At 41.3% G+C, this 22,021-nt stretch overlaps 2 protein-coding genes across 5 annotated transcripts in view; one reads left to right on the top strand and one right to left on the bottom strand.

The window, feature by feature from the left end:
* Nucleotides 1-6,603: 6,603 nt before the first annotated feature.
* LOC132522643 (heterogeneous nuclear ribonucleoprotein U-like protein 2) lies at nucleotides 6,604-21,851 on the bottom strand. Its single transcript, XM_060153209.1, is given in 6 exon segments — nucleotides 6,604-6,740; nucleotides 7,340-7,519; nucleotides 7,746-8,627; nucleotides 8,630-8,671; nucleotides 8,674-8,921; nucleotides 21,760-21,851. Coding segments are annotated over 6 exon segments (1,581 nt in total).
* HACD4 (3-hydroxyacyl-CoA dehydratase 4) overlaps nucleotides 21,577-22,021 on the top strand; it is an 807,943-nt gene continuing 807,498 nt past the window's right edge. For all 4 annotated transcript variants that reach the window (XR_009541605.1, XM_060155135.1, XM_060155136.1 and 1 more), the window contains exon 1: nucleotides 21,577-21,887. Coding sequence is in view for 3 of the 4 variants with exons in the window: in XM_060155135.1 (XP_060011118.1) it covers nucleotides 21,850-21,887 (38 nt within the window). In the remaining variant the exon portion in view is untranslated. The remainder of the gene's footprint in view (nucleotides 21,888-22,021) is intronic.

Raw genomic sequence — 22,021 nt, 5'->3', positions numbered from 1 at the left:
ATATGTCAATGCCACTCTCTCACTTTGTCCCAGCTTACCCTTCCCCCTCCCCATGTCCTCAAGTGCATTCTCTACGTCTGCGTCTTTATTCCTGTCCTACCCATAGATTCTTCAGAACCATTTTTTTTTTTTAGATTCCATATATATGTGTTAGTACGTGGTATCTGCTTTTCTCTTTCTGACTTCACTCTGTACGACAGACTCTAGGTCCATTCACCTCACTACAAATAACTCAATTTCGTTTCTTTTTATGGCTGAGTAATATTCCATTGTATAAATGTGTCACATTTTCTTAATCCATTCATCTGTTATGGACACCTAGGTTGCTTCCATGTCCTGACTATTGTAAATAGAGCTGCAATGAACATTGTGGTACATGACTCTTTCTGAATTGTGGTTTTCTCAGGGTATATGCCCAGTAGGGGGATTGCTGGGATGTATGGTAGTTCTATTTTTAGTTTTTTAAGGAACCTCTATACTGTTCTCCATGGTGGCTGTATCAATTTACATTCCCACCAACAGTGCAAAAGGGTTCCCTTTTCTCCACACCCTCTCCAGCATTTACTGTTTCTAGATTTTTTGATGATGGCCATTCTGACTGGTGAGAGGTGATACCTCATTGTGGTTTTGATTTGCATTTCTCTAATGATTAGTGATGCTGAACATGCTTTCATGTGTTTGTCGGCAGTCTGTATATCTCCTTTGGAGAAATGTCTATTTAGGTCTTCTGCCCATTTTTTTGATTGGGTTGTTTGTTTTTTTGATATTGAGCTACATGAGCTGCTTGTATATTTTGGAGATTAATCCTTTGTCAGTTGGTTCATTTGCAAATATTTTCTCCCATTCTAAGGGTTGTCTTTTCATCTTGTTTATGGTTTCCTTTGCTGTGCAAAAGCTTTGAAGTTTCATTAGGTCCCATTTGTTTATTTCCGTTTTTATTTCCATTTCTCTAGGAGGTGGGTCAAAAAGGATCTTGCTGTGATTTATGTCATAGAGTGTTCTGCCTATGTTTTCCTCTAAGAGTTTGATAGTGTCTGGCCTTAAACTTAGGTTTTTAATCCATTTTGAGTTTATCTTTGTGTGCCTACTTTCTGGAGGGTTTTTATCATAAATGGGTGTTGAATTTTGTTGAAAGCTTTTTCTGCTTCTCCTGAGATGATCATATGCTTTTTATTCTTCAATTTGTTAATATGGTGTATCACATTGATTGATTTGCATATATTGAAGAATCCTTGCATTTCTGGGATAAACCCCACTTGATCATGGTGTATGATCCTTTTAATTTGCTGCTGGATTCTGTTTGCTAGTATTTTGTGGAGGATTTTTGCATCTATGTTCCTCAGTGATATTGGCCTGTAGTTTTCTTTCTTTGTGACATCTTTGTTTGGTATCAGGGTGAAGGTGACCTCATAGAATGAGTTTGGGAGTGTTCCTCCCTCTGCTATATTTTGGAATAGTTTGGGAAGGATAGGTGTTAACTCTTCTCTAAATCTTTGATAGAATTCGCCTGTGAAGCCATCTGGTCTTGAGCTTTTGCTTGTTGGAAGATTTTTAATCACAGTTTCAATTTCAGTGCTTGTGATTGGTCTGTTCATATTTTCTATTTCTTCCTGGTTCAGTCTCGGAAGTTTGTGCTTTTCTAAGAATTTGTCCATTTCTTCCCGGTTGTCCATTTTATTGACGTAGAGTTGCTTGTAGTAATCTCTCATGGTCCTTTCTATTTCTGCAGTGTCAGTTGTTACGTCTCCTTTTTCATTTCTAATTCTATTGATTTGAATCTTCTCCCTTTTTTTCTTGATGAGTCTGGCTAATGGTTTATCAATTTTGTTTATCTTCTCAAAGAACCAGCTTTTAGTTTTATTGATCTTTGCTATTGTTTCCTTCATTTCTTTTTCATTTATTTCTGATCTGATCTTTATGATTTCTTTCTTCCTACTAACTTTGGGTTTTGTTTGTTCTTCTTTCTGTAATTGTTTTAGGTGTAAGGTTAGGTTGTTTATTTGAGCTGTTTCTTGTTTCCTGAGGTGGGCTTGTGTTGCTATAAACTTCCCCTTAGAACTGCTTTTGCTGCATCCCATATGTTTTGGGTGTTTTCATTGTCATCTGTTTCTATGTATTTTTGGATTTCCCCTTTGATTTCTTCAGTGATCTCTTGGTTGTTTAGTAGTGTATTGTTTAGTCTCCATGTGTTTGTAGTTTTTACAGATTTTTTTTCCTGTAATTGATATCTAGTCTCATAGTGTTGTGGTCGGAAATGATACTTAATACAATTTCAATTTTCTTAAATTTACCAAGGCTTGATTTGTGACCCAAGATATGATCTATTCTGGAGAATGTTCCATGAGCACTTGAGAAAAATGTGTATTCTGTTGTTTTTGGATGGAATGTCCTATAAATATCAATTAAGTCCATCTTGTTTAATGTATCATTTAAAGCTTGTGTTTCCCTATTTATTTTCATTTTGGATGATCTGTCCATTGGTGAAAGTGAGGTGTAAAAGTCCCCTCCTATGATTGTGTTACTGTCGATTTCCCCTTTTCTGGCTGTTAGCGTTTGCCTTATGTATTGAGGTGCTCCTATGTTGGGTGCATAAATATTTCCAATTGTTATATCTTCTTCTTGAATTGATCCCTTGATCTTATGTAGTGTCCTTCTTTGTCTCTTGTAATAGTCCTTATTTTAAAGTCTATTTTGTCTGATATGAGAATTGCTACTCCAGCTTTCTTTTGATTTCCATTTGCATGGTATATCTTTTTCCATCCCCTCGCTTTCAGTCTGTATGTGTCCTTAGGTCTGAAGTGGGTCTCTTGTAGACAGCATATATATGGGTCTTGTTTTTGTATCCATTCAGCCACTCTATGTATTTTGGCTGGAGCATTTAATCCACTTACATTTAAGGTAGTTATCGATATGTGTGTTACTATTACCGTTTTCTTAATCATTTTGGGTTTGTTATTGTAGGTCTTTTCCTTCTCTTGTGTTTCCGGCTTAGAGAAGTTCCTTTAGCATTTGTTGTAAAGCTGGTTTTGTGGTGCTAAATTCTCTTAGCTTTTGCTTGTCTGTAAAGGTTTTAATTTCTCCATCAAATCTGAATGAGATCCCTGATGGATAGAGTAATCTTTGTTGTAGGTTTTTCCCTTTCACCACTTTAAATATGTCCTGCCACTCCCTTCTGGCTTGCCAATTTTCTGCTGAAAGATAGGCTGTTAACCATATGGGGATTCCCTTGTATGTTATTTGTTGTTTTTCTCTTGCTGCTTTTAATATATTTTCTTTGTTTTTAATTTTTGATGGTTTGATTAATATGTGTCTTGGTGTGTTTTTCCTTGGATTTATCCTGTATGGGACTCTGTGGTTCCTGGACTTGACTGAGTGTTTTCTCTCCCATATTAAGGAAATTTTCAACTATAATCTCTTCAAATATTTTCTCAGTCCCTTTCTGTTTCTCTTCTTCTTCTGGGACCCATGTAATTCGAATGTTGGTGTGCTTAATGTTGTCCCAGAGGTCTCTGAGACTGTCCTCAATTCTTTTCACTCTTTTTTCTTTATTCGGCTCTATGTTAGTTATTTCCACTATTTTATCTTCCAGGTCACTTATCTGTTCTTCTGCCTCAGTTATTCTGCTGTTTATTCTTTCTAGAGAATTTTAAATTTCATTTATTGTGTTGTTCATCATTGTTTGTTTGCTCTTTTGTTCTTCTAGGTCCTTGTTAAACGTTTCTTGTATTTTCTCCATTCTATTTCCAAGATTTTGTATCATCTTTACTATCATTACTCTGAATTCTTTTTCAGGTAGACTGCCTATTTCCTCTTTATTTGTTTAGTCTGGTGGGTTTTTATCTTGCTCCTTTATCTGCTGCATATTTTACTGTCTTCTCATTTTGCTTATCTTACTGTGTTTGGGGTCTCCTTTTCACAGGCTGCATGTTCATAGTTCCCATTGTTTTTGGTGTCTGCCCCCAGTGGCTAAGGTTGGTTCAGTGGGTTGTGTAGGCTTCCTGGTGTAGGGGACTGGTGCTTGTTTTATGGTGGATGAGACTGATCTTGTCTTTCTGGTGGGCAGGACCACATCTGGCAGTGTGTTTTTGGTGTCTGTGACCTTATTATGATTTTAGGCAGCCTCTCTGCTGATTGGTGGGGTTGTGTTCCTGTCTTGCTAGTTGTTTGGCATAGGGTGTACAGCACTGTGGCTTGCTGGTCATTGAGAGGAGCTGGGTCTTAGCATTGAGATGGAGATCTCTGGGAGAGCTTTCACTGTTTGATATTATGTGGAGCTGGGAGGTCTCTGATGGACCAATGTCCTCAACTCGGCTCTCCCACCTCAGAGGCACAGGCCTGACACCCGAGCAGAGCACCAAGACCCTGTCAGCTACACGGCTCAGAAGAAAAGAGAGAAAAAAAGAAAGAAAGGAAGAAAGAAAAGAAAGTTATTAAAAAATTTTTAAAAGTATTAAAAATAAAAAGTAAAAAGAAAAGAAAAGAAAGAAGAGAGCAAACAAAGCAAGAAACAAATCCACCAATGATAAGAAGTGCTAAAAACTATACTAAGAAAAAAAAAAAGAACAGACAGAACCCTAGGACAAATGGTAAAAGAAAAGCTATATAGACAAAATCACACAAAGTCCACTACCCCGATTTTGGAATGATTTATTGTCTATTCAGGTATTCCACAGATTCAGGGTACATCAAGTTGATTGTGGTGAATTAATCCGCTGCTCCTGAGGCTGCTGGGAGAAATTTCCCTTTCTCTTCTTTGTTCGCACAGCTCCTGGGGTTCAGCTTTGGATTTGGCCCCGCCTCTACGTTTAGGTCACCTGAGGGAGTCTGTTCTTTACCCAGACAGGACGGGGTTAAAGGAGCAGCTGATTCGGGGGCTCTGGCTCACTCAGGCCATGGGGAGGGAGGGGTACGGAATGCGGGGCGAGTCTGCGGAGGCAGAGGCCGGTATGACGTTGCACCAGCCTGAGGCGTGCCATGCGTTCCCCCTGGGGAAGTTGTCCCTGGATCACGGGACCCTGGCAGTGGCGGGCTGCACAGGCTCCCGGGAGGGGAGGTGTGGATAGTGACCTGTGCTCGCACACAGGCTTCTTGGTGGTTGCAGCAGCAGCCTTAGCGTCTCATGCCCGTCTCTGGGGTCTGTGCTGATAGCCGTGGCTCGCGCCCGTCTCTGGAGCTCATTTAGGCGGTGTTCTGAATCCCCTTTCCTCAGGCACCCCAAAACAATGGTCTCTTGCCTCTTCGGCAGGTCCATACTTTTTCCCGGACTCCCTCCCGGCTAGCTGTGGCGCACTAGCCCCTTCAGGCTGTGTTCATGCAGCCAACCCCAGTCCTCTCCCTGGGATCCGACCGAAGCCCGAGCCTCAGCTCCCAGCCCCCACCCGCCCTGGCGGGTGAGCAGACAAGCCTCTCGGGCTGGTCAGTGCTGGTCGGCACGGCTCCTCTGTGCGGGAATCTCTCCACTTTGCCCTCTGCACCCCTGTTGCTGTGCTCTCCTCTGTGGCTCCGAAGCTTCCCCCCTCCGCCAACCCCTGTGTCCGCCAGTGAAGGGGCTTCCTAGTGTGTGGAAACCTTTCCTCCTTCACAGCTCCCTCCCAGAGGTGCAGGTCCCTTCCCTATTCTTTTGTCTCTGCTTTTTCTTTTTTCTTTTGCCCTACCCAGGTACGTGGGGAGTTTCTTGCCTTTTGGGAAGTCTGAGGTCTTCTTCCAGAGATCTGTAGGAATAGGTGTTCTGTAGGAGTTGTTCCACATGTAGATGTATTTCTGATGTATTTATGGGGAGGAAGGTGATCTCCATGTCTTACTCCTCCACCATCTTGAAGGTCTCCCCAAATTTAGTATTTTTATAACTTTCTTCAAAGGGTAATCTTCCAACTGCTTCATTTGACAGAGAAAATAGTTATCTTAAACGATGTTAAACTTAAGCTGGGACAGGAACACACCTTTCACCCTAACCATCATCCCAATCCTGAGCATGCCTTCCGTCTATTCTGGACATTACACGTGATTTCACAGGAGAAAGAGAACCAAGGAAAGCATTGGGATAAAGATGATGGCAGATAAGGAGAAGTGAGGGAAAGGGAGAAAGGTGGGGCAGGAATTCCTGAGATGCACTCCTACCAGACCTGACACGCTGACAGGTACAGAAAGTCCTCCCCCTTCTTAGACTTCCTGCTCTCCACCTAAGCCCAGCAATGATAAATAATGCATCACTGATGTGTATTCATTCAGTGTTGTTTTCAAGTCTATGTGAGGCTTGGGGTCACATTATCAATATCACAGTTTATTCAGGGATTTGTACACAGACACACAGAGAAGCAGGCCATGTGAAGGTGGATGCAGAGAGTGGAGCGATGTACCTACAAGGCAAGGATTGCCAGGAGCCACCAGAAGTTAGAAATGGGCAAGGAAGGAGACTTCTCTACAGTCTTCAGATAGAACATGGTCCTGCCAACACTTCGATTCTGGATTTCTAGCCCCCAGAACTGTGAGACAAAACATTTCTGTTGTTTTAAGTCACCTAGTCTGTGGTACTTTGTTACGGCCCTTGGAAAGGAATACAGTCACCTTGGTTCTCATGGCTCAGTGACCACACACTGACTCAGATCATCTCATGGCCAGTGGTGGCCTCCCTTCAATTGTGAACTTCTCCCACAGTCTGTAGTCTCCTCTATTCCCACAATCAGTTTTCTCTTTGTTCATCTCTCTCACTACGCTAAGAGAGCCAATGCATCTTACTGACCCTGTTGAATGAAGAGAAAAAGAGCTTCTCAGAAAAGTTCACTCCTCAGAAATGGTTCCCCTGGGAGTAGCCATTTCGTTTTTGTGATCTCTTAGCGCTTCCACCTTTCAAAAGTTCTGTTGCTAAATTAAGAGTTCACATCTCTCCTGTGTGTACATCAAAAGCTGTATGTGTGGGCTTCCCTGGTGGCACAGTGGTTGAGAGTCCGCCTGCCGATGCAGGGGACACGGGTTCGTGCCCCAGTCCGGGAAGATCCCACATGCCATGGAGCGGCTGGGCCCGTGAGCCATGGCCGCTGAGCCTGCGCGTCCGGAGCCTGTGCTCCGCAACAGGAGAGGCCACAACGGTGAGAGGCCCGCGTACAGCAAAAAAAAAAAAAAAAAAAAAAAAAGCTGTATGTGTCCTCAGAAACATCTCTTGGCACTTTTTTTTTTTTTAACCATTCACTCTGCTCATTCATTAATCTTCAAGTGATCACACCCATTAATTTATTCCACAGATTTACACTTTACATGTGGAAAATCCTCCAGGTGCTAAGAGGCTCTAGTGAGGTGTGCATGGACCAAGGACAGGACCCCTAACTTGTAGAGTTTAGCCCACCTTTCATCTCCAGCATTATAGACTCAGGCACATCATCTCCCTCCACTTCCTTCCTCAGCTCCAGCCTCTTCTTCCAGTCCTCCTCATTAGGGACGACCAGCACCACTTTCCAAGAGAAAGTCTTGAACAGCAATAGCTTCTGCCATTGGCCAGAGTTGTACACGTTACACTGATCAAGAACGAAGTTCCGGGCTTCCCTGGTGGCGCAGTGGTTGAGAGTCCGCCTGGCGATGCAGGGGACACAGGTTCGTGCCCCGGCCCGGGAGGATCCCACATGCCGCGGAGCAGCCGGGCCCGTGAGCCATGGCCGCTGAGCCTGCGCATCCGGAGCCTGTGCTCCGCAACGGGAGAGGCCACAACAAGGTACGTGAGAGGCCCGCGTACCGGAAAAAAAAAAAAAAAAGAATGAAGTTCCTCTTTATCCGGGAAGCAATCTGGAGCAGCTTACTAGGGCACTGGGAGGCTTGCTGAACTAAAAGGTCTCAGCTTTTGGGGTCCATCTGTGGCTCCTCGAGCCCCTTCATCCATATTTGATTGAGCACAGTCTCAGCTCCCAGGACATTGTATCTTTTCTCAGGGTTTTCTTTTGCATATTTCAGTGCCCACTGGGTCTTTCCAGATCCAGGCAGTCCCACCATCAGAATCACCTCACACTCCTCTATGGTCTTGGGAGGGACTGCAGTGAGCACGCGCTCCTCCACAGGCATGGCATGGATGAACACAAACTCTTCTGGCGGTGGGAAGAAAGGTTCCTCCTTCTGACCAAAATATAATTCTACAACACAATTTTTGCAGAGGACATGGGGTAGGAGGGCCCTGTCAGCCACGGATTCCTTGTTGATACGGAATGCCACACCAAGGTCTTCTCCATTCTTGGAAAAGGAAAGTTCTACTTCTTCAACCTCAAAATTGGCAAAGCAGCCAATGACATCATTCTCCCCAAAAGTCTGGCCAAATTCCTCAAACTGCCCATTCTCTGCCTCGAGTCCTCGTCCACTCAAACCATAAGAGAATCCATCCTCACCAAGCTGTGGATGGGAAAAATCAACAAACCATCCAACTCGAAGGAGAGAAACCTCTGTGCAGCCTTCTTTCATTGGGAGATTCTGGGTTACCTTGGCCTCAAAGCAGACTTTCCCCTTTGTCACTCCATAAGTACTTCTTGCCCCAGACCAAAGTGTGTGGAACTTCTCTGAGAAAAGTGGCTGCCCTCCATAGCGGTCTTTGCTCACCCAAAAATGGAGATCCGAGGTATATGTGTCCAGGTTCACAAGAGTCTGATCCTCTCCTCATCTTTTGCCTCTTCTTCCGGGGGTGGTGGAGACTTTGAACCTGTTCCTCTGCGGCCTTGTCACCCGGCGATTCGGATCCCGGCATCTCCTCTCCACTCTGATCCTCCGGCTCATCTTCCTCCCCTTTGCCAGTGCCCTGCTCTTCGCCACCGGTCACCCGACCTGACTCGGCTGTGGCCTCTTCCGCCAGTTTCTCGGAAGCACAGGGCTCGGCCGTGGTCTCCACGGCTGCCGCCTCCGGGGGCTCCAGCAGTGGCTGTGTGGCCTCTCTTGGCACTTTTTTTTTTCCTCTCCCGTTGCGGAGCACAGGCTCCAGACGAGCAGGCTCAGTGGCCATGGCTCACGGGCCCAGCCGCTCCGCGGCATGTGGGATCTTCCCGGACTGGGGCACGAACCCGTGTCTCCTGCATCGGCAGGCGGACTCTCAACCACTGCGCCATCAGGGGAGCCCTCTCTTGGCACTTTTTAAAGGCTCTGAAAGCTTTTGTTTATTTGCCAGTGAATTTAGTAGAGAATATATTCCACATATGGATTTATATGCAGTATATAAAAATGCTTGGTGAAAAATTAAATACAATGTGAACCTGAAATATCCTATTAAAAATTACATTTCAAGCCAATTTAAGAAACTATTTTTGCATTATTTGCCACTTAGATTTTTAAAAGCATAACAAAACCTAATCAACTAAAACATTTAAAAAACAAGTGACCGGTTTATTTTAAGAAGGATGATGTTTATCTCACCATAACTTCTGTCAGGATAAGATAACACCTGTTAGATGAGGAAAGAGTTAACATGTCAATTCCTATTGATTAGCCGCAGAAATATTTTGTCACCAAAGTGGGTGTATCATACTTGTAAAGTATATATTTTAATAAATAATTTGTTGAATTTCATCTATAATATTGGGCCAGGCACTGGGCTAAGTGTTTATGTTTATATGCACAAATACACACCAAACAAAATCTAATTTATTCCCACCTCAGTGCTGTGAAGATAGAACTTTACAGATCAGGAAACTAGAGCTTCAAGGGATGAGTTCCTTACCAAAAAGTTCTCTTGAGTACTAACTGCAACTTGACCATTGTATTTCTATGAGTTTTTGTTTGTTGTTTTGTTTTGTTTTGTATTTGTTAAAGTATAGTTGATTTACAATGTTGTGTTAATTTCAGGTGTACAGCAAAGTGATTCAGTTATACATGTATATATCTATTCTTTTCAGATTCTTTTCCCTTACAGATTATTATAAGAAATTGAGTAATCTTATCAATATCTAGTTCCCTGTGCTATATAGGAGGTCCTTGTTGGTTATCCATTTTATATTCCTATGATTTTAAAAAAGATATTTAACAAATCTTGACAATACATCATTATAGTTTAGTTATCATTTTAAAGGTTTTTCTGTTCAGTTCATTACCCATCAACATTATCTTCTTTTAAAATATACTCTCCCTGGTCTGGGAAGATCCCACATGCTGTGGAGCAACTAAGTCCGTGTGCCACAACTACTGAGCCTGTGCTCTAGAGCCCGTGAGCTACAACTACTGAGCCTGTGTGCTGCAACTACTGAAGCCCGTGCACCTAGAGGCCGTGCTCTACAACAAGAGAAGCCACCACAATGAGAAGCCCACACACCTCAACAAAGAGTAGCCCCTGCTCACTGCAGCTAGAGAAAGCCCACACGCAGCAACGAAGACCCAACACAGCCAAAAATAAATAAATAAAATAAATAAATTAAAAAAAATAAATAAAATATACTGTGACATTTGTGAGGACTGTATCCTTAAGACCTTCAGCAAAACTCAAACACCAGTATCGTATATCTGTTCCCAGATACACACAAATGGCAGGTCCATACAATACGGTAAGCCCCCTTTGAGGCTGATGCACCTTGGGAGCTAAACTCACACAGCTCTGTCTGCACTCTAGCCTCCCAGCAGGTGGGTCCAATTCAGGTTTGCACCTTACTGAGGTCACACACATCTTGAACGTGAAATAATCCCATTATGATGTAGCGCTCAAATCTCCAAAGCCAAAAATGTTAAAGCCTAATCACCAAAGATCTTCAACACAGTATGTTTTTTAAAGAGCTAATAATTTTCCTATTAAAATGTTTCTGACGTTCAAGGAAATTTTTTATCACATTTGTTCTCTGAGATAGAGGGAACTTTAGTTCAGGAAGAGTAGAGCTGAGAATGTGAGGTCACTTCCCTCTCCTGTGCATTCCCTGGAGTCCTTCCTACAATGCTGCTCCAGGGAGTTTCCTGTCTCCATTTCTTAAATAAGTTTAATCACTTGTGCTCCATAGCATTCTTCCCCTGGGTCTTTAAACATGCACAATCTCCCAGACGTCGAGAAAAACTTCCCTTGATTTTCCTGGAATAGGATTCTTTACCATCCCCAAGGAGTCGTTATGGGATTACCTGCCAACATTCTCAATGGTAGCTGTTTCAAATAACATTAAACACCATTTCCTGAGTAGCTACTCCTCACTTGATGTCCTGCCAGGTTGAGATGGTGGGGTGGGGGTGGAGGGCAGCGAAGGCACGGATTCCCATGTTCAGAAAGCTCAAAGTGTGATGGGGAGGCAGACATACAAACAATCACTATAGGTTATCGTAGATGTAAAGCGTGAAACGAAGATCCAAAGAGGGAGAAAGAGACAGGACAGAGGTAGAGGACAGCAGTGGCCACAGACGGTTTAAAGAAGCAGGAAGTGGTTAACGTCAAGTGAAGGAGAAAACCCAGGCAGAGAGGGTCTGAAAAGCATGCCAGCTTGGCTGCAAAGAGAAGGAGGCAGATAAGGCAACAGCCGGAGCAAAAGGCACAGTCAAGGGAGAGGGAGGGTCTGTTAGTTGCCATGAGTTGAGGGTGATAGATTCAACTGCTTTAATGTGACAGCTGTCTGGATAAATATGATGGTGATGGATAAATGTCGAAATAGCTTCAGATGTAATTAAATTAAGTTGGAGGGGAAAACATCTCCTCTGGAACCCAGGACAGATTTTAGATTTGTGTAAAGACCAGCCAATGTACTGTTTGTTTAGTAAATTCTGCCTCCCAAGATTTTGAAGCAAAATTTTAAATTCAGCATTTGAAAACCAATTATGTGTGTAAAGGTAGTTTTCAATCACCTGAGTTCAAATCTTAGCTTCACTGCTTACTGGCAGTGTTAAAATCCTGGATAATTTACTAAAATTATCTGTATTCTAGTTTTCTCATCTGTAAAATGGAAATAATTAATATTACATCATCGTAGCTTTGCTGGAGGAGCAAATCAGTTAAATCACATAAGGTGTTTAGAATAGAGACTAGCAATAGTCAGCCCTCGATGTATTTAGCTATCATTGTAATTATTATAATTACGAATATCATTATCTGGTCTTATTTTGGTCACAGTTCTTATAAACATAAGTCAGTTTATTTACTTCATTTTACAAATGAAGCAAAATGGCTTCACGTGAGTAAATAATTTGCTTTGAGCTCTACACCTCGTCAGAATTAGAATAAAACTCCCAAACCTTTCTTCATACACACCTTAGTGTCTGTTAAATATGAACAGATCTTTACACCAAGGGCACCACAATGGCAAGACAGTCTGAAATTATTTTATACCTAAGAAATGAAGTAATAAAAATATATATACATGTTTAGGCTCAAGTTCTTCTTATATCACACCTGCCCTGGGTCACAAGGTCCACAAAAATTAGATGCAATCTAATTGTATTAGAGCAAAAAATACTAACAGTAAAAGAAATTAAAAGGAGGAAATGTGGAAACATAGAATTTTATATAGAGTAAAAGTATCATTCAAAATAAGGTGAAATAGAGACAGAAACAGATAATTCATTGCTGTAAGCCCTGTATTAGAAGAAATACTAAAAGAAGTTCTTAAGCATAAAGAGAAATGATAGATAGAAAATAGGAATCTATGTGAGGGAATGAAGAATTGCAAAAAGTGGTAAATATGTAGTAAAGGTAAAGGTCTTTCCTCCTTATTTAAAATTTATTTAAAAGACAATTAACTTTCTAAAAAATGAAAATTTATTGTGGGATTTATAGTATATGTAGTAGTAAAATATATGGCAGAATACAGAAATAGCAGAACTAATGGAAAGGAAAAATGGAAGAATTCTGCTTTAATTTTTTAAATAATATATGTGATGTGGTATAATATTAACTCAATGTAGATTATAATAAGTTAAGGATGTATATGATAATTCCTAGAGCAACCACTAAAATATAAAACAAAACTATAGCTGAAAAGCCAATATAGGAGATGAAATGAAATTCCCCAAAGTACTTGATAATTCCAAAAATGTCAGGCAAGGAGGAAAAAAGATTGAAAAAGCAATTAGAAAACAAATAGCAAGATGGGAGATATTAACCCAACCACAGCAATAACTGCATTAAGTGTAAACTAAATACTTTCATTAAAAGGCAGAGATTATAGACTGGATATAAAAGTAAGACCCAATGATATACTGTCTACAAAAGATATACTTTATTTTTTTTAATTTTTAAATTTTTTATTTTTTACACTTCAAATATAAAGAAAAAGATAGGCTAAAAGTAAAAGGATGGAAAAAGATGCACCATGCAGACACATATCATAAGAAATCTGGAGTAACTATATTAATATCAAAGCAGACTTCAAGCTTAACAAAACATTAGCAGACAAATCCACGAGCATATAAAAAGGATGATATATCATGACTTAGTGTTAGGTTCATCCCAGTAATACAAATATAATTTTAATCTTTTGGCACTGTTTTGATATCTTTTGCCATACAAAAACATTTTTCTATAATCCTGTTTTGGTGAACAGCTCTTCCTAACACCCGGGGTGTCCAAATAATCATCTAAATTTTATAAGTTGTTTTTACTGACTTTTTCTATACACTTAATTCTTTAATCCACTGGGAATTTACTTTTGTATGTGGTGTGTGATAGCATTCCAACATTATTTTCCTCCAGATGGATTAAACAGGTGTACCAACCATTTATTAACTAAGTGAGCCTTTCTCACGGAATTGAAATTTTAGTTTGTCAAACATTAAATTCCTATATATGTTGAAATCCATTCCTGGGATCTTGATTGTCTTCTATTGTTCAGTTTGTTTGTTCCTATATCAATACAATGTCTTGTACTTTATTGCCTAGTAATGCATATCCTCCTCACTATTCCTCTTTTAATTAATTTTTTGGCTAGTCTTAGAAATTTCTTTCTCTGTATGGACTTTAAGATTACTTTATTCAGTAAAAAATTTTTCTTATGATTCTAATTGTAATTTCCTTCCATTCATAGATTAATAGGAGAAAATTTAAATTTGGAGGACATTAAGGACTCCATTCAAGAACATGTTTCCATTTGTTTCATTTTTTAATATTTGACAATAAGATTTTATAACTTCCTTCTTAAAGAATCTGTATGTTTCTTCTTTTTTTCTAGGTATCTTTAGTTTTGTTACTATTGTGAATGAAATTATAATTCTATTTTGTTTTAAACTGATTATTGCTTTTATAGAGAAAGGATTTATAATTTTTTAAAAATTAAGGCTCATATCTGGACTTTTGGAAATGTGGGAGGAGATCACCCAGCCCTGTAAAGGCAAGCCTGAGCTAACAAAATCATCAGTTAGGATTAATCAAGATCAGTCCAAATTTTGTTCTAAATTTCTGTCTCCTGGTGGCTCCCTTACCCGGCTATTTTCTGATTTGGGCACCAGTAAAGCAGTTTTTTCTGTTCTTGCTTGACTGAATTCTACTTGTCGTATATTCAGGGCCACTCTTGCCCCTCAGACTAGTCTGAGAGGATGCTCCTTCTTGGGGGCTGGGATCCAGCACAAGACCAGATTCACCCTATCTCACAGGCAATCTGATAGATATCACTCATGCGATGTCCAACCATATGGAATAAGACTTTTATACCAGCAATATAAAACAATTAACCATCTCTACAATGGTCTTAAAAGTTATCTATGCGGTAAAGATTATTTCTAATAGCAGATAAGAAATCATTACAAACTCTAAGGATGGCCATTTAAATGTAGTTATATCAGGCTCATAAACCTTATAAATTAAAAGACTGAATCTCAATGCAGGGTTAGCCTGCAACAACAATGTTAAGTAGGGTAACTTTCCTTTATCTTCCCTTGACATCGGTGTCTAGTGTACTAATGGTGCAATTTAGCCATCTTGTCTTCTCCCTACTTCTACACCCTACGAAGGCCCAATCTCCACCTACTCCCAATACCCTCAACCAGACACAGGGAAATCAGACTTCTGTCTGAACAACAGGCAAACGCAAGTACATCTGACCTACGACAGCACCCTGCTTCTGTCTAGACAGTCCTCATTTAGAGAACCAAGCCTTCATATCTGGGTTTAGCTCGGCTTTTTGACCTGGCTCACAACAGAACTCTCTACTTCTGAGTTGACCTCTGCTCCTCCCCTCAATCCTCCCCCCGACCCCACCGATCCACTTATTATCTCCTCTTCTATGACTCCTTCCCATTCCAGAACATATGCTGAACATTTTCTTGCTGGAGATCTAACTCTTGAATTTCATTTAGGATGATAATTCCTTTTAGTTCCTTTGTCTCCCGTAGCTTGACCCCTCTCCAACCACCACAACCCTCCCTCCTCTGTCCCCTTCTTCCTTCTTCCCCAGGCTTCTGCCCTATTTGACAGGCAACATCCAGGGCTCCACCTCTAACTGCTGGAGCAGATTGTCACTGGGCTTTGGGGACATTGACCTCGTCTGCGTTTGAATTTGAAGCTTGACAGTTATCACATTTGAGCCTCATAGGGGAAGCAGGCTAGGGTCTGTAATTGTATTATCTTCATTTTAAAAAATAAAGGAGGGGCACAGTGGTTGGGAGTCTGCCTGCCAATGCAGGGGACATGGGTTTGAGCCTGGTCCAGGAAGATACCACATGCCGCGGAGCAACTAAGCCCATGTGCCACAACTACTGAGCCTGCGCTCTAGAGCCGGCAAGCCACAACTACTGAGCCCACGTGCCACAACTACTGAAGCCCGTGCACCTAGAACCCGTGCTCCGCAACAACAGAAGCCACCGCAGTGAGAGGCTTGCGCACGGCAACGAAGAGTAGCCCCCGCTCACCGCAACTAGAGAAAGCCCGCGTGCAGCAACGAAGACCCAATGCAGCCAAAGATAAATAATTTATTAAAAATAAATAAATAAATGAACTGAGACTCAGAAAGGCATTATTACTTGTCCAACATCACACAGAAGTGAAATCTAGACTTGAACCCGGGTCTTCTGACTGAAAATTCCTTGCTCCCTGAAACTGTTTCTTTCTGTTTCTGAGCATAGTTAAAAAAAAGAAACAACAACAACAACAAATCCAGACATTTAAAAACACCTTGAGGGAGTTTGGCATTAGCAGATGCAAACTATTACATGTAACATGGATAAACAACAAGGTCCTATTGTATAGCACAGGGAACTATATTCAATATGTTGGGATAAACCATAATGGAAAAGAATATAAAAAAGAATGTGTATATCTGAGTCACTTTGCTGTACAGCAGAAGTTAACACAACATTGTAAATCAACTATATTTCAATTAAAAAATTTTTTTAAATACCTTGAGGTTTAGAAACACCTTGAGGATGGAGAATGTGTCTTTTTGTCTTTAAATTCATCCAGTCTCCCAAACAGCCAATAAGAGCTCACATAGCACAAGGTCAAGCACAATATATTTTGATAAACAAACACTAATTCTGTGGAAAGTATACACAAACAGCAAAGTGAAAGTATCAAACCAATGCATGAATAAAGAAGTATGAACATTGACATCACTTACAGCTGATGGCTTTTCTAAGGAGAGCATTTATAGAAAATATGTATTTGAGATACAGAATAAATTGTGAGTTTATAGAATATCAGAACCAGATCATGGAGATCTCTATGATCTTCTTATCTAATCCCACTAAACTAACAGAGTAGCCAACATTGAGAAGGCAATATGGATTAAAATAATCTGAGAAGCAAGACCTTTGTTTTTCTGAAACTCATTTTTCTAGGAAGGAATCTTTCTGGTCAGTTTTCTTTTGGGATCAGCATTTCCTACCATTATTAAGCTACATAAATGCACAGTATGAGCTATGTTTATCTATTTAAACATCCATTAAAATTCAATAATTTTAGATGAATTAATAAGTGTTTAGATTGTTTATTTTGACTTTATCTCTTTTGTTTTGTAATTTCTTTATCCAAAAAATGATTACAAAAGATGTTGCCGTTTTGTTTCTTGACTCTGTGTACATATCGTACAGTCAAAAAGTCTTAAATTTTTAAAGCCTAATTCATTTTTAAAATCTCTTACCTTAGACTATCAAAAAGCAACCCTGCCTTTAAAGTGATTTGGATATAATGGAAACAAAAATAATTTTACCTAAAGAGATCAATATAAAAATGATCTTGAAAATATATATATTTGTGACCCAAATAATGTTTCTATCATTATAAAACTAAATCTGATCTCAAAACTTACCATATTAAGTTGTTTTTCTGTGGGTGACTCCTCTAAGTAGTTTGTAAAGTGAATTATTCTAAGAAAAGTAGTTTTCAGTAATCATAGACCATGGGATGGAACAAGAATAAATAGAAATGAAAATTGTATGTGAATTTAAATAAAACTGTAACTGTATATAACAAGAATAACAGTTTGGAATTATACTAATGTGACTTTCTCTTTTGCATTTCTTTGTATGTTACTTTCCTCCAAGCCTGCCAGAGGCATCCTTTTGCCTTAGGAGATTTGGGCTGGTTGTAGGAAAGCTGCAAAGGGATGGATTGAGTTCCCTCTCAGCCTTGATATTGTGGGTCTTTTTAATTTTGGCCATTCTCATACGCGTGTAATGATATCTCTTTGTGGTTTTAATCTGCATTAAATGTATACATATATCCCCTATCTCCTTCCTTTAAAAAAAAAAAAGAACAGTTCCCACCCACCTCATATGATTGCTCTGAAGATTAAGTGAGATAACTCATAGAAAGCACTGTAAAACACATATAGCTTATAATCAATAATATAATCATGTGAACTAAGAGATTTTATAACGGCGCCTGCATGGCAGAATGAACCAATTACACACTTGAACACATTTGTTTTGGAATAAGACAGAGGATAGATTGGGGGATAATGATGACCAAGAAGTCCAGGGTTTGGTCTTCTAAATGGAGTCGCAAAGGGGGAAGACATTTAAAGGATGAATAGTTAAAGTTCTAGCAGAGAAGTAAAAGCAATGCTTCGGATCAGCTGAAAAAGAGTGGTAATAGAGGCTGAGAGCGTGTCCAGGCAAAGATTACAATAGATGACTATTTATGATTAATGCCCAAGTAAGATAAGATAACTGGGCAAATACAGCTGAAATTTTGCACAGTGCTGTGGAAAGAGATCTCAGCCTAGCTTTAACTAGAGTTTTGGTGTCTTTGAAACAAGAAGATTGGACAACATAATCTCTAGGGTTATGTATGGATCTAGCAGCTTGTGAAATTTTCAAACTGTGCTATGGGATTGGGAGTGGGAAGAGAGAGAGGTTGTGATCCCTGAAAATTCCAGGTGATTGAAATAAAAAGGAAATCTAGAATTGAAAGTTATCAGAGTATAACTGTATCCTTACAGTGCCCTTTGTAGGTAATGGAAGAAGAAGGGGGCAATGGGGCACTTTTCCAGCATCTCTGCTCTCAGTGAATATCACATGAAGTATTGACATTCAAAAATGGGATTGCCAAGGAATGGGAGGGAAAAAAATGCAGGAACAGGGTGATGGATAGATGGATGGTTAAATGTCCAAACTCAGGATATTCAACCACTGGATTTAATTTCTCTGAAGATCATTATGAAATAGTGTAGCTTATTACATTTTATATATGGTTTAAAAAATTCTTGAGCTAATCTGCTACTGCCATGAAATGTATTTCAAGGCTTTAGTTTCCCAAATGGTGCTCACAGGGATGAAAACAAATTTAAACATTTTCCCAAGGAAAACAACACTGACATATTCAAATAGTGTTAAAGTTCCTTCTAAAGGCAAGAACATGTTAATTTTGAGTTACCTGAACTATCCCGACCTCTGACTTCTCCTGTACAAGTAGATAATTGACATTTTTGGATACCTATCATGCCAAGCACTGTACTAGGTACTTTTACACATTTTCATCTATACATTTTCCTATTCAATCCTCCCAAGAATCATGTAGTTTTGGCAAAAGAGACTTTGTTCATAGAAGTTAAAGTATGTCAAATTCTTACTGTAAGTAAGAGGTAGAGCCCTCTGGGAACTCACAATTTAGTTGAGTAGGCAGGAACCCCAGTAAAAATATCTTAAGGTAAGTGCTATCATAGACATCCATTAGACCAGTGCAGCTCCCAGAAGAAGCTCTGGGAAGGGCTTTAAAGAATGAGTAGAACTTTGACAGGTAAATATTGGGATGAAGGGGAAGAAGTAGAAGAGAAATTCAAAGAAGGAGAAAAGTTTCACATAGGTACACATGATGATCAGAAAATGCCTGGTGTGGTCATGGAATGGTGAGTTGCTGTAATTGGTGGGGGATAGGGTGGTATGAGATGTCAGTGTATGACTGGCTTAGAGGCAAGAGGAGATATGACTGTAACAGGCAACAGAGAACCACAAAGAATTTTGACCAGAAAAAAATGGCTGGATCAGGACTGTGGTTTAAGAAAATACTTCCAGCAGGCTTCAACTAATGTATGGTAGTCTGGGTAGAAGGAGGAGAGACGGGAGGCAGGGAGGCTGGTGAAGTCTGCCTTGGTAATGCTGGCAGGACCTGAAGAGGACCTGCCCTAAGGCCCTGCCAAGGAAGAGGGAGAAATGCACTTCCTACTCAAAATGTTCTCTCATAAGCTCCCTCTGCACTGATTCCTTGGAAAACAAGGTAGAATTCCCTAACTTCTTGATTTGAAAGGTTTCTTGTTTGTTTGTAGTTTGTTCTTTGGCAAGTAAAAAGGAGCTCTTTTTGGGTGTCCTTTACCCGGGTTCTGGGTATAAGGAACAGAAGTAGAATGCTAGTGATCTCAACAGAATAATTCTATCAATAGAATTAGATTGGATGGGGAGACTTAATGATGACTCCTAAATTTTAAACCCGAATGACTAGGAAAACCGTGGCCTCCCTGTAGGAAATTAGATAATGATATGGGAAGAAAGACAGTATGCTTATTTTAAATAGATTCAATTGGAAGTTACAATGGGATTTTCATGCAGAAATATCCAGAAGCTGCTGAAAGGCCAGAACTAGTGTTCATTAAAAAAAACAACAGAGGCTGAAGATAATAGAGTTAGCCATTATCCGCGTGGAGATAAAGCCGTGTGGGGAGATGTCTGTGCTGAGGAATAACATGGTGGCAAAGGGAAAAGATGGCCCAGGGCAGACCTGAGAGGAAATAGAGCTGGAGAAGAGGAGGCGTCTAGAGAGAAAGAAAGGACAGAAGGCGAGAAAAGTCTAACATTCAGAGTTGCAGAGGCGCAGGGAAGAGAGGTGAAGGTGGTAAATGCAGTAGACTTGTGGAAGGGGAGGAAGGGGGAGGATGTAGATGCAGGGTCCGTGTTTTATGATAAAGGGTCGCTTTCTGCCTTCTCCTCTCGCCCCATTCCAGTCCATCCAGGACTTTATTCCTCTCTCGCTGCCTGGCCTGGGCACTGATGACATTGATGACTGCTTAGCCACCAGTGTTTGCTTGTAAAATCAGTTTCCTCTTTACATGAAATTCTCCCCAAGAGCAAGAACTGTGTGGGGTCATCTACACAGTGGGTGCAGAATGGGGACTCAGGGAAGAAATCAAGGCAGCCTCCCTGAGAGAACAGTTTCTGGAGAGTGTTGGGAAGGGAAGTTAAATAGTAAGGTGTTATGGACCAGGAAGATGGTAAGAAATAAAGAAGCGTCTGATTATGAGAGTGGGCAGGGAGTTATGAGAAAAAGGAGAGAGAAAACTACGTCCAGAGAGAAGCAGAAAGAATAAAATGTGTAATTCTAGGGGTGGGAGAGATTTGAAGATGTTCCTAAACTGTGGTGAAAGCCAGTGGAAAGGACAGGATGGAGATGCAAGAAGAAGGTGTGGGTAATAACTGATGGAATGACTTTGAGAAGGGACTGGTGAATGCAGGAGAGGGATGAACTTCCGACCCAGGGCAGGGGGTGAGGGAAGGTGCAGAGAAATGGAGAGATGAGGTACCAGGTCAGAATGGACTAGGAGGAAGGAAACTATAGCTAGCCTAATGGAAAAACAAAAACAAAAAAAACCTTGAGGTTCTAATACTGCCATTTATCAGTCATGTGACCTGTGGCAAGTGCCTTAACATATTTTTGAAAGGTTCAACTCCCTTTAGCTAAAATGGGGATACTACCTTCCAACTCCCCGAATCGGGCATATGGTCTTGCTTACTTGCAAGTGCTTTCTCGGCTTTTTGTTTGTTTTGTTTTAAATTTATTTGGGGATATTTCCCTTAGAAGGCAGAGAAGCTGGAAGATGGTCTGGATCTTATCAGCAAAGTAGCAAGTGGGTCACCAGAGCATGAAGGAGAGAGTGATGCCATAGGCCTGAGTGATCAGGAGGTTTCTGAGGGCTGGGCAAAGGATAGGGAGATGAACAACACAACGTGAATAAAAGGATTTGCAAGCATCAGTGAGGACCCAGGAGAAATGAGAGGGCAAGGATGTCTGATACTGAGGAATCAGGCCTCTTGGCTGAAAAAGTGTTAGGGAAGGCCTGCTCACAATCGTCCTAGCCTAACCGCTCTCACAGGTGAGGGTAATGAGAGGCGGCACCTGGGGCTCACGCCTCCCAGCAGGCTTTGGGATGGCTTGACTGCGCGCTTCCGGGGTCAGGGGTTAGGGTCCGTTAGTTTCTACGAGGCTGCAACGGAGTCTCAACACAAAGATTAGGAAGCCGGGTAAGGAGCCTGGTGCACCTTACTTGGGACTGGGGTGTGTTAGGGCCCCCGCCAGGGCGGCTCAGCCCGGGCACCTGCTGCGCCTCGGCGTGCCAGTGGTGGTGCAGCTGGCTCCCGCCGCCGCAGGAACTTCAGGAACTTTTTTTTTTTGGTAAATTGCTGCGTGAGGAGAGGCCCCGCCCTTCCGCGCCCGGCCGCCCGGCCTCCCCTCCGGCGCTCCTGGCGGGTGTTCGTTCCCGGTCGGCGTGGAGGGCCTGGAGACGGCGGCCCATGGGGCCCGTGGAGCTGCCCGCCTGGCTGCAGCCCAGGTAGGACGCTCGGCAGAGCAGGGAGAGGAGCGGGTACGGGAGGAGGGGCCGTCGGGGGTGAGGGTGGAGAACGGGGCGGTGGGTGGTGCTGATACTGATGAGCTGGGGGAGCACCGGCCAGCGCCCGAGCAAAC

Source organism: Lagenorhynchus albirostris, chromosome 7 (assembly GCF_949774975.1).
Source record: "Lagenorhynchus albirostris chromosome 7, mLagAlb1.1, whole genome shotgun sequence".
NCBI lineage: Eukaryota > Metazoa > Chordata > Mammalia > Artiodactyla > Delphinidae > Lagenorhynchus > Lagenorhynchus albirostris.
This window is presented reverse-complemented; position numbering and strand designations above follow the sequence as displayed.